The sequence below is a fragment of the Sphaerodactylus townsendi genome, linkage group LG14 (genome assembly GCF_021028975.2).
Source record: "Sphaerodactylus townsendi isolate TG3544 linkage group LG14, MPM_Stown_v2.3, whole genome shotgun sequence".
NCBI classification, from domain to species: domain Eukaryota; kingdom Metazoa; phylum Chordata; class Lepidosauria; order Squamata; family Sphaerodactylidae; genus Sphaerodactylus; species Sphaerodactylus townsendi.
In genome coordinates this window covers 36,021,024-36,033,697 of record NC_059438.1, presented here as the reverse complement: position 1 = coordinate 36,033,697, position 12,674 = coordinate 36,021,024, and the positions used below count along the sequence as shown (strand labels likewise).

The window sequence follows — 12,674 nt, the reverse complement described above, 5'->3', positions numbered from 1 at the left end:
TCACCAAAGAGCCAGTGGAGTGGGGGGCGAGAAGAGAGCATCGCTGAAATCTCTGCCAGTCTGTTCCTGCATATGCAGTTGTACTCACGTAGGGGCAGGAGTTTGACTTTTGAAAATATTCATTGTTAAAAAACAAAGCTATTTCTCAGACAGGGTCTGTTTATATTATTCTTTATTCATTCATTCATTCGATCGATCGATCGATCGATCGATCGATTGATTGATTGATTGATTGATTTTATATACCCGAAGGGCTGTGGGTGGTGTACAGGAGTTAAAATACTAATAAAACCACAAAAATACAATCACATAATAAAAACCCAAAACAATTTGCATAGCATTACATACAGAAACCAAATAACAGATGGTGACTTCTGCCCCCCCTGGGAGGGGACTGGCCGCAACACAATGGTAACCAGCCATGGTGAATACAGGAAATAGTGGGAGATGGGGATATTTCTTAAAGCTTGTGCTCATTGTAAATAAGCTATAACATTACAATAAATGTTATGATAGTATATAGTATATCAATGTAAATATTGTGACCATTTGAAAGTTGAGGATAAAACCAAAACCTTCTTTCCTAATTTCTGTTGTGGCCACACATACATGCACATTACTCATTGATTGAACGGAGGTGGGATGAGCTGATGGCCGGGTGTTGGGGGACATGCAAAAGGTCATCAGCCCTAGCTCACATCCCGTCTTATCGCTCACCTCTTCCATGTCAGTCACAATGAGATGTCCCACTACAGGCAGGAAGCCCTACCTATATAAGTATGACCACAATTTGCACAAGAGATATTTGATTCTAGCTCAGATATATTGGAAGGGTGAATTCAGATTGGGGGGTCTGTATATTTTATTCTTAGTTGGTAAATCTTTTATTGTATTTTATGGTGATTCATATGTTTTAATATTGTAACAACCTATGGCTCTACAATAAAGCTTTATTGATACTGATACTCTTGACAGATGGTCATCCAGTCTCTGTTTAAACACCTCCAAAGAAGGAGACTCCACCACTCTCTGAGGCCCGTTCCACCCGGGCCATATACGGCGCCCTGGGGACGGCAAAAACGCCGTCCCCAGGGAGCCGTTCACACAGGCGGCGCTGCTAAAATGCAGCAGCGCCGACCTGGCTCCCCTCCACCACCCCCAGGGCGGCGTCAGGCCGCCTCCAAAAACCTCCCTCCTGGAGGGAGGTTTTTGGAAAACAGCGCGTTCCCGCCAGCGCGGTGCGAACGGCACCGCCGGGAACACGCTGTTTCCCCCCGTCCCTCTCCCATTCACCTTGTTGTCCTACATCGCTCTACTGGACTGCTGAGACCCTCCCTCGCTGTCCTCCGACCCCTGGAGGTCCAGCAGGGCGACGAAGGCGACGAGGTGAGTGGGGGGGGGACGGGGAAGAGGCGGCTCTGTGCGGACCGCCTCTCCCGCGCCGGCCTCTGCGGGGGCCGCTCGCACGCTCCCGTGCGAACGGCCCCCACCCCTCCACCGGCAGAATTCCTGCCAGTGCAGGGGCGCCCTTTCCGCAGTGCGGAAAGGGCCTGAGTGTATTCCATTGATGAGCAGCCCTCACTGTCAGGAAGTTCTTCCTAATGTGTAGGTGGAATTTCTTTTCCTGTATCTTGAATGCATTATTCCTTGTGGTTGCAGCAGTAGAAAACAAGATTGCTCCCTCTTTTATGTAACAACATGGGTTTACATTATGGGTGGAAAGGTACTGGCTAGATATCAGGAAAAAATGTACAGTAAGAATTGTTCAGCAGTGGAATTGACTGCCTAGGGCAGTGGTGAGCTCCCCCTCACTGGTGGTCTTCAAGCAGCAACTGGAAAAACACTTGTCAGGGATGCTTTAGATTGATCCTACATTGAGCAGAGGGGTTGGTCTATATGGCCCCTTTAAACTCCATGAGTTTCTGCTCCTAACATCTACAAATATTATAATAATGTAATTGTTTATTGTGAAAACTGGGCTATGATTAAAATTAAGATGCATCAGATATCATCGTGTAATTGACAAACCTAGAAGATGTATGAAATTTTCATGGCATACTTTGAGATATTTGTCTCCATGTTGAAGCAGTCTCCTTTTTTGGTGGCCTGTTTAATTGACTCACTGAATTTGTGTTCCATGTAAAGGCTTGGTGTATAGGAAACAGGTGAAATATTTGCTGAGGTCTTGGGAGTTTGTCTGCAGTGGTGTAGATACAATGGGGACATCCGGGGACGAACGCCCTAGGCGTCCCCCCGGTGAGTCACGTGGGGGTGAAAAATCGCCCCCACACTTGTGGTCTATGTATTGGCATTTTTCTTGGAGTAATAGTATGTGATGAAAGAAATAGCATCTTGTCATCAAAGAGCCACCTGGCATGTTTTAAGTAACAATAACAGGTGGCTACAGAGGTAGACATACAGAACTACCAGTCACTAAATCCTTATTCTTTATACCAGTAAAAATGTAACACATTGTTGCTCTTAGATTAAAGAAGCAATACAGCTGACCCTACTGCTGCTACCCCTAAAACTCTGTAGCAAACAGAGATACTGTTCTGACTTTCTTCCTTTGTGTGTAATCAGGGTGTGTGTTGGGAGCAATTTTTCTTTGCTAGAAAAATGCCCCATACCTGAAGAGCCCCAGTCAGTCACATTATGACTGTGAAATTTCCATCTCCTTCAAAACTTTATGTTTCAGTGCTACATAAGATGTACAATAAGAGTGTCCTCTGAAGCAAGTCTTCTCTGGTCTCTCTATTGGGTTTATTTCAAGGAGAACGTTCTTGGGATCATACTGTTCATTTATCAGAGTTTCAAGCTTAGTCCTGTGTGGTGAAAATACATTTTAATTATTTCTGAGGAATAATTTTACATTATATTGTGCCTTAATACTTCATAGTAGAAGTATACAGTACTTGTAGGACAGCCTATGTGGTGTGTGCTGGAGAGCCAGCATGGTGTATGGTTGAGAGCATCAGACTCTAATCTGGTGACTCAGGGTTGTTACCCCCTCCTCCACGTGAAGCCTGCTGGGTGACCTTGGGCCAGTCACAGTTCTCGCAGAACTCTCTCTCAGCCCCACCTACTTCACAGGGTGTCTGTTGTGGCGAATGGAATGGAAGGCAAATGTAAGCTACTTTGAGACTCTTTAAATGTAGAGAAAAGAATGGCATTAAAACCAACTGTTCTTCTCTTCTAAAGCAAACCAATGTGTGCAGTCCCTAAAAAGCTGCTGAAAAGTTTGGTTGTTTTTGCCCTCATGGCAATGAAAGCCATATGCACCCCTGTGCAGTGTCTGAATATGTCCTTGTGAAGGCTACTTCCTGAAAGGGGGAGATGTGGGGGTCTCATTCCCTATGCTTATAGTTGCTATGAAGACAGAAAACCCTAATTGTTGGTTTGGGGATGAGGCCCCTCTTCTAGTCCTCTATTCTCAAAATTTGACCTATTGATCGTACATATTCTGTGAGATGAAGTTCATGCTTTAAAAATGACTCCTGTATACATCTGTGGAGAAAGAAAAATAGGTTAAAAGGAGCAGAATTCACATATTTCCCCTGCTGACAACATACTGGCTCATTCCGCACATGCAGAATAATGCACTTTCAAACTGCTTTCAGTGCTCCTTGAAGCTGTGCAGAATGGCAAAATCCACTTGCAAACAGTTGTGAAAGTGGTTTGAAAACGCATTATTTTGCGTGTGCGGAAGGGGCCACTGAATAATCTGCTTCTTTTACCTTCTTTGTGTGTGTTACACATGAGTAATGATCAGTTCTTGCAAATGCAGAACTAGAGGTGGTAATTATCTGAGATTAATTATTCTGAACCAAAAGAGTTTTGGGCACAACTTTTTTTTGTTGTTTTAAGTGTTCGTTTTTTGTGTGGTTGGGACCTCTGCAGCCCAGGAAGATATTCTTTCCTCTCACTTTTCCATCCATAATGCTCTGGTACTTGCACAGGGTTTGCCTTTACTAAAGACATCAGTGAAAAAACTCTCAGCTTCCAGAAGGTTTCAATTTCCCGAGTGGACACTCTGGCCCCTTCCGCACACGCAAAATAATGCGTTTTCAAACCACTTTCACAACTGTTTGCAAGTGGATTTTGCTATTCCGCACAGCTTCAAAGAGCACTGAAAGCAGTTTGAAAGTGCATTATTCTGCATATGCGGAATGAGCCTATGATAATAAAAATTGGTATAAAAACAATGTTAAAGTTGTAGTGAAGTTATGGAATCACGTTTCGCTATAAGAAAAAAAAATCCACTATGTTGTAAAAGGTCTGAGATTATTTGTCATTCTTGTGCAGCTGTGTCATTGATTACTTTGTGGACTGATGATATTTCCACAACACATTAAGTTAAAGGGCATAGTTAATGTAGAACAGATTGCAGAACGACATATCATACACTGCATGACCTCCCATATTCAACTGATAAAAATCAGGTTCAATTGCGCACTATATAAATGTGTTTAAGGGCCGGCCAATCATGATTATTTTTACAATTGGCTTGTAGCTGAGGAAGGTAAATCTCAGGACACTTTTGGATCATGGACCATGTGATGTAGCAGCAGTGAGGATAAATGTGATTGTTGCATTTGCTAAGTTGAGAGAATTATAGCCCCATCTGGAAGGGAGCAAAAAGGACTTGAGGGAGCAGCGCAGGCTTGCCGCTGGCATGTTTGCCCTCTCTGGACCACTTACCTCAGCAAAGAAGAAGAAGAGTGAAGAAGAGTTTGGATTTATATCCCCCCTTTCTCTCCTGCAGGAGACTCAAATGTGCTTACAATCTCCTTGCCCTTCCCCCCTCACAACAAACACCCTGTGAGGTGGGTGGGGCTGAGAGAGCTCCGAGAAGCTGTGACTAGCCCAAGGTCACCCAGCTGGCATGTGTGGGAGTGCACAGGCTAATCTGAATTCCCCAGGTAAACCTCCACAGTTTAGGCGGCAGAGCGGGGAATCAAACCCGGTTCCTCCAGATTAGATACATGAGCTCTTAACCTCCTGCGCCACTGGTTGCCCCTCAGCCCCACCGCTTCAAAACCCAGAAGTCAGGGGCCGTCCTGCCGTCCTGATTGAACACCAGTGTTGCTGGGGGTGGGGTGGGCTGTTCCCGGGGGTGAAGCTGACATTAGTCATCTCCCACCTGGGTTTTAGGGCCAGGTGCATGGTGCCCTGGCCTGGCCCTCAGACTATAGAGGGTTTGCTGGGGGCTGGGGGGGCATCTTTTGCTCCCTGCGCCACCAGAAAGCCCTCTTGGATGTATGTTAGTTTGCTGGTTTGTTAGTATGTCAGTTTAAAATGAACAAGATGTTAGTTTTTAAAATGTCTTGTAATGGGGACTTCCGGGGAAGACGGTGCTTTGAATAGATTGAGCTTCCAGGAGCGCTCTGCCACACATTACCGAAAGGAGCAATCGCTGGCAAAGAACACACGGGGTCTGACTCTAGCTCAGGGGTCTGCAACCTGCGGCTCTCCAGATGTTCATGGACTACAATTCCCATGCTGGCAGGGGCTGATGGGAATTGTAGTCCATGAACATCTGGAGAGCCGCAGGTTGCAGACCCCTACTCTAGCCTCTCCATGAAGCTCTGAAAACCTCTAATTTTACAGGTGAACCAGTTTGGCTTCCTTTTTTGACCCACTAGCTTTGATAAAATCTAGGATCAGTAAGTATGAGCCAGCCGTCCCACTTTTAGAAACTGCCTCTCCTAACCTTCCCCCCTTGCCGTTTCTCACTTCTCACTTCTCACTTTCACTTTCACTTTCACTTTTCCTTTATTTTTCGGGGGACTTTTGGTAAACTTTTTTCTCTGTTTTACTGGATCTGCAGCATGGTTTTTAACTGAAGGATTGTACTTTTTTTTCAAAAAATACATTAAAAGTTTACATGTTCAAGCTTAGATGAATTTGCTTACTAAAAATATTTAAGTGGCTAGGCTTTCTTTCAATGTATTGTTCGGTGTTATTGCAGATCTATGTGACTTTTTCTTTTTCTTCTCCTTTTCCTTCCTCTTTCCGATACTTCTTTTTTCATTTTTCTAATGTTTTGCGGAAAACTTTAAAAAATTATTTTAAAAAATGACTTGCGATGTTCCTGTTACAGTCTTCAGTTGCTTCCAGAATGCTGCATTGAGATAAAATGTGAGTGTCACAACAGGGCTTTCTAAGGCAATGTATCCCATACTTAAAGAATCATTTAAAGCCTCACGCACAGCCTTTTTCATAAAAACACATTAGGAAGATATTACACAAGGCTACCAAATAGCTTGCTTCGTGGGTGAACTGTGTATCCTAATGTAACATACATCTACCTGCTAGACGCTGAAATCCATTGCTTGTTGCCCAGTGCTCAGCAGCTGTAATGTGAACATTGTTTATATTGTATTGTCGAAGGCTTTCATGGCCGGAATCACTGGGGTGCTGTGTGGTTTCCAGGCTGTATGGCCATGTTCTAGCAGCATTCTCTCCTGACGTTTTGCCTTCATCTGTGGCTGGCATCTTCAGAGGATCTGATCAGAAGGAAATATGTGGCTGGGTGTTGAACTCTCTGATCTACTTTAAGATTATCATCAGTAACACAGTGAAGTCCAAGTGGGCATCTTGAAGTCCACATGGACATCACAGGCATTAATGACTGTGTTTTCTAGTAAGAGAAAATGGATGTGAAAATCAGTGAGATCACAACATGAAGACTTCAGTTGCAGAAGCAGGTCAGTTTATGGAGCAAATAGAATAATGTCAATGATTAGGAGTTACGTTTCAAGTTAATCTTTCTTGGAAGGTGTGTCTTAATTCTGTTGTAATAACAGCCATGAGTACAGGGAAGGCTATTTCAAGATTTTATTATTCCTCTGGAAAACTATATCTCCTTGCAGCAGTTAACGCATTTAATGCTAAAGTTTCTGGGCAGTTGCTGTATGCTGTAGGGGTTTGGATTAGTGTGATAATAGGTAATATTGATGGAACATTATTAAGATTTTTACTCAATATCCTGGGAACCCCATTATGTGTGGCAGGAATAGCTTTCAGGGCTGAGATTGGGGAGATGTCTTTTGAAGTGGAGGCTTGGTGGAGAGCGTTTAATCTGAAAATCAGAATGTTGAAATCCAATGTAGAATCAGGTCTTCAGATCAGATGTGCTAGTTTATCGTATGAGTGATTAGGACAAATACTTGAAATTTCAATTATTACATCTGAGCATCACCAATGATATGATAGAAACAATGGCCCCTTCCGCACACATAAAATAATGTGTTTTCAAACCACTTTCACAACTGTTTGCAAGTGGATTTTGCTATTCCGCACAGCTTCAAAGAGCACTGAAAGCAGTTTGAAAGTGCATTATTCTGCATGTGCAGAATGAGCCAATAAGACGTTGTCAATTTAGTCAGTCAAAAGATGTTTGAGGGATCTTGATTATAAGAGTCTGCTGGTTAGAGCTCACAGAGTATGTTCATCTTTTTCAGCTGGTATTCTTCCCCCATTAAAAACAGAAAACTACCTGTTTGAATGATTTTTTTCCAAACTATAGCAGAGCATTTATGCTCACACCATTGTAACCAGTAACCAGTAACAATGGTTACTGTCAACACTAACCATTGACAGTGTGGTTAGGAAGGGTTATTGGTGTTTCATACTCTTATAGTCTGTGAATGTGGCACTAACCAAGTTGACTCTATTGATCATATTCTTTTGGATTGTCCTGAATGTTCAAATTTAAGAGTGGAATTGGTTTTTCCTTTGCTTAAGCAGGACTCTATGGCTCGTTCCGCACATGCAGAATAATGCACTTTCAAACTGCTTTCAGTGCTCTTTGAAGCTGTGCGGAATGGCAAAATCCACTTGCAACCCGTTGTGAAAGTGGTTTGAAAACGCATTATTTTGTGTGTGCGGAAGGGGCCTATCTTTCTAGAAGCTAATAGCCCTATCCAGAGTCTGAGGTGGCAGGATGCAGCACCACTAGCACACAGTCCCACTGCCCCCAGAGGGTTTTCAGCTGGCATGGGAGGCAGAAACAACAACAAAATGCCCCAGCCAGCCAAAAGTCCTTGATGGGGCTGGATGGACTTGTGCCACCTGAAAGGCTCCTCCCTGGGGAACACTGCAGCCCTCCCCCACCAGCACAGACATCTGATTGGATACCAATACAGGGCACAACACCAGCCACCCTTCCAGGTCAGGTGCCACAGAGGTCTGCCTCCCAGGTTGCCCAAATTCAATGGTGGGGTGGGCACACGCACTGGAGCAATATTGCACCAGCTTTAAGGAGCTCTGGCCCTCCCTCCTCCTTTAGATGGGGCTGTAAAACTTGGTTACTGAGATGTGAAAACAAACAAGTACCTTTGCATGTGGCTAAATTTTAGGCAATTATAGTACAGTCATGTTGTATCTGCCCTGGAACACCCCCTCCACAGTCTGGCCACGCCTTAACCACTGCTCTGCCCGGGACGTCACACACACACACACGCCCCGTTGGCGCTACACCACTGGTATGTAGTGACCTCTGAAGAAGGCCCATAGGAGCGAAACCCATTTGGTCCTGTTTACTATGATTGTGATCATGTGTATATCATCAACCTGTGAATATTTATTCATATTATTTAATGCCCACTGAGGACTATTTTGCCTGGCCGTTTCTATCTAGAGGCTAAATTCAAGACCTATGTTTTTAATTTCTATTTTAAGTACACTGTACAACACATTTGTTTATTTTGTTTAATTAATTTTTCATATTGTTCTGGCTCAGCATTCATGGAACCTAACAATGTGCTGTATCCTCGTTGTGAGGAATCGATGTGCAAGAACCTGGTGATATTTAGGGGAGTGGTCTGAACATGTGCATATGTATTGCCATTAAAACTTTCAGGGCACAGAGATTCTACGAACACGAAGCACCTGCAAACAAATACCTTCGAACTAAAGAAAGCAACCTTACTACATTTCAAGCTGGAAATTTTCTAAAAGAAGCTTCTGTAAGTTCTAATAGTTTAGAATTGTTCTAAAAGTTCAAGTCCAAAACTTTCTTCAGATAGTTTGTCAAAGCATTTTTGTAATGAGCAATGACTATGTGGGTGGAATCTGGACGCAGATTTCAAGGTAAGAGAGAAAGAGATGCATTTGTCCTCAGCAAGATCAAGAAAAACGTACTTTTTTTGTACTTCAGTACATGATCCTTTTTTCCTAGTCTCCATCTAAGGAATTAATTCAGAAATACCATTTATACACAGAGGGAAATACATGGATTTCTGTTACATGGGAAAACTTTCTAGACTGTGTTTGCAGGTGGGTAGGGCTTGTATTCAGGGAGGCAAGCACAAGACAACAAAGATCTGTCAGGTTATTCAACCGCACTGAGTCAGCTGCAGTTCTCTGTCTGCGACTCAGAGTGCCGCTGTTGGCCAATTTGGCCATCGCGGAGGAGCCGGGGATCCAGTGACGTTCCCTTCGCTCCATCACTAGCTGCTGAGTTCAGGAGCAGCAGATCACAAAGTCCAGTGTGTGGTTGCTAACAAGACAAAAACAACATGAAATAAGCAAAAGAAGAAGATTTCTGGAACCCTAACAGAAATTCAAGCTTTTCTTCTGATGACACCATAACAAGAAATAAGATGGAGATAATGAAGAGCCAAATCAGCCGAGTGCTTCTTTTATTGCTGCCTTCCTTTTGCCTGGCTATCTCAGAGCTCATTCACTACTCAGTCCCTGAAGAGATGGCAAAGGGGACCCTTGTGGGGAATTTTGCCAAGGATGTGGGACTGAATGCCAGAGAGCTGAGGACCAGGAACCTGCACATTCTTTCTGAAGGTAAAAAGCAATATTTCACTATCAATGCAGAAAATGGAAACCTCTATGTAAATGACAGGATAGATCGTGAGGGAATATGTGGGCAAAACACACCTTGTGTTATTAATTTTGAGGCTGTGGTTGAAAATCCTCTAAATATTTTCCATGTAGATGTGATAGTTCAGGATATAAATGATAATGCTCCGCATTTTATGAAAAGCAATATCAACTTTGAGATAATTGAGTCCACTTCAGTGGGGAGCAAATTTCACCTTGAAAAAGCTGAAGACCCTGATATTGGGATAAATTCTCTCCAGAATTACCACCTCAGTCCAAACCAGTATTTCACTCTGGAAGTCAGAGAGGGACAAGAGGGAAACAAATATGCAGAACTGGTTCTGCAGAAACCTTTGGATCGGGAAGGGGACCAAACTCTTCATTTGACCCTTCTGGCCTTGGACGGGGGAGAACCAAGAAAAACTGGGACAGCCCAGATCTGGGTTAATGTCACTGATGCCAACGACAATCCACCCATCTTCACTCAAGAGGTATATCAGGTTAGCATGAAGGAAAATACCCCTGTGGGATCCCCCTTACTCCAGGTTGCAGCTTCTGATAGCGATGAAGGTTCAAATGCTTACGTTACCTACAGTTTTAGTAATATCGCAGAAAGGGCCCACCAGAAATTCAAGTTAGATCCAAAAAACGGAATAATTACTATTCAGGAGATGTTAGATTTTGAGGAGACAGACAAATATTCTATGTCAGTAGAAGCAAAGGATGGGGGTGGCTTAGTGGCACACTGTAAAGTTGAAGTTAAGGTCATAGATGAGAATGATAATGCCCCAGAGGTGGTCGTTGCTTCCTTGTTCAGCCCAATCCCTGAAGACTCTCCATCCGGCACTGTGGCCGCTCTTATCAGTGTAAAGGACAGAGATTCTGGAGAAAATGGAAAATGTGACTGCCATTTGCAAAGTGATTTGCCATTTAAAATACTGTCAACATCGAGCAGCTATTACAAGCTCCTCACAGAGGGTGCCCTAGACAGAGAGAAAAATCCACAATACAACCTCACAATCATAGCCACTGACAAAGGTACCCCGCCCCTTTCTACACAGAGAACTATCACACTGCAGATTTCAGACATCAACGACAACTCCCCCGCCTTTGAAGAGTCTTCCTACCATCTCTTCATGGCAGAAAACAACCCTTCGGGGGCCTCCATTTACACAGTCAAAGCCTCAGACCCGGATCTAGACCGCAACTCAAAAATCACTTACTCCATCCTTACCAGCAACATTGAGGATCTACCTCTCTCCTCTTACGTGTCAATTAACTCTGAGACTGGAACACTCTATGCCCAACGTTCCTTTGACTATGAGGAATTCCGTGAGTTCCGGATTCAAGTGAAGGCCCAAGACGGTGGATCCCCCTCTCTCAGCAGCAATGTCACAGTGTGGGTGTTTGTTCTAGATCAGAATGATAACAGCCCTCGGATCCTGTATCCTTCCAAAGGACCTGATGGCTCGTCCTTGTTTGAGATGGTTCCCAGCTCAGCAGAGCCAGGTTATCTGGTGACCAAAGTAGTAGCTGTGGATGCTGATTCTGGACACAACGCTTGGCTCTCCTTCCACATTCTGCAGGCCTCGGAGCCAGCATTGTTCACCATTGGATCCCACACAGGAGAAATCAGAACTTTTCGAGTCCTTCTGGAGAAAGATGCTACGAAACACAAGCTGGTCATCTTAATTAAGGACAATGGGTCCCCCTCACTCTCGGCCACTGTGACGCTGAATCTAGTGTTTGCTGAGAACTTTCAGGAAGCACTTCCAGAAATGAGCAACCAGTCAAACGACTTGGACCATCAGTCTGAACTTCAGTTTTATCTGGTGCTGGCTTTAGCTGTGATCTCCTTCTTATTCCTTCTGACTGTGACATTTGCCGTTATCTTGAAAGTTCGGCATTCTTCGAGTCCAAAATTATTCCAGTGCTTTGATCCCAATTCTTTGACAAAGACACGTGTGATATTTCCCCCAAACTATGAAGAAGGAACCTTGCCATATTCCTACCAACTCTGTATATCCTCAGAGCTGGGGAAAAATCAAGTCTCAGTCCAGCAATCTCATTTCCAGGCTACAGAAAATTTGATTTGCAGTGAGAGTTCAGACGTGGTGAATGCGGACAGCAACTGCGCCATTTTTAATTCTGAAATGACTGTGGGTGCGAAGGTAAGGTTTGATTTTGGAAATTGCATTATTCCTACTCATCAGTATTGTGAGCAATTGTTAATAAAGTATAGTTTGTAACCCAAGGGACCTCACATTTTAAATTGAAAGTGCCAGGACTCCTGCAGACGTGGATTCTGAGCTACTTGACGAAGGACTCTGTACATGGCATAAATAACAATATCCTACCTGTACCTGCTTTTAAAACAGACTCTTGAGTCTCTCGCTAGCAATTTTTTTCTTTGTAGCTCTAGAAATGCCTGACGATATCCAACATACTTTAGAACATAGTATGTTTCCCTAGTTTAGAGAGCAATCCTAACAGAATTCTCACATCCCTTGCCACGACTCAACATCATATGTGGCACAAAACTGGATTAACCATTGAGTGTGGGGTGAATCCTAGAGTGTAATGACATCACTTCTGGTTTTGCACCAGAAATGACATCACACGTTAACACAATAACATGGGTTGGTTTGTTCCCAACCCTTGAATTTTCCCTCTAGGTGCCAGCTAGGGACAGCAATGCTAAATCCGAAGCAAAGTTACACCTTTCTAAGTCCATTGAAATTGATGGATTGAAATCAAAGGGGGAAACTCTTTGTAGGACTGTAGTGCTTGTATTAATCTGTAGGACAGCTGGTTTCTATCCATGTGTCTTTATA

The 12,674-nt window shown here is 43.6% G+C and overlaps 1 protein-coding gene across 18 annotated transcripts in view; it reads left to right on the top strand.

The window, feature by feature from the left end:
* The window catches only part of LOC125443375 (protocadherin gamma-C5-like), a 373,248-nt gene that overhangs the window by 272,223 nt on the left and 88,351 nt on the right, over positions 1-12,674 (top strand). Inside the window, exon 1 of one of the 18 annotated variants that reach the window (XM_048515426.1) lies at positions 9,471-11,243. The exons of 16 other annotated variants lie outside the window; for them this stretch is intronic. In XM_048515426.1, the coding sequence (XP_048371383.1) occupies positions 9,609-11,243 (1,635 nt within the window). In that variant the 5' untranslated portion in view covers positions 9,471-9,608. Of the gene's footprint in view, positions 1-9,470; positions 12,012-12,674 lie in introns of those variants that run through there. One more of the 18 variants, XM_048515427.1, reaches the window with a different exon arrangement.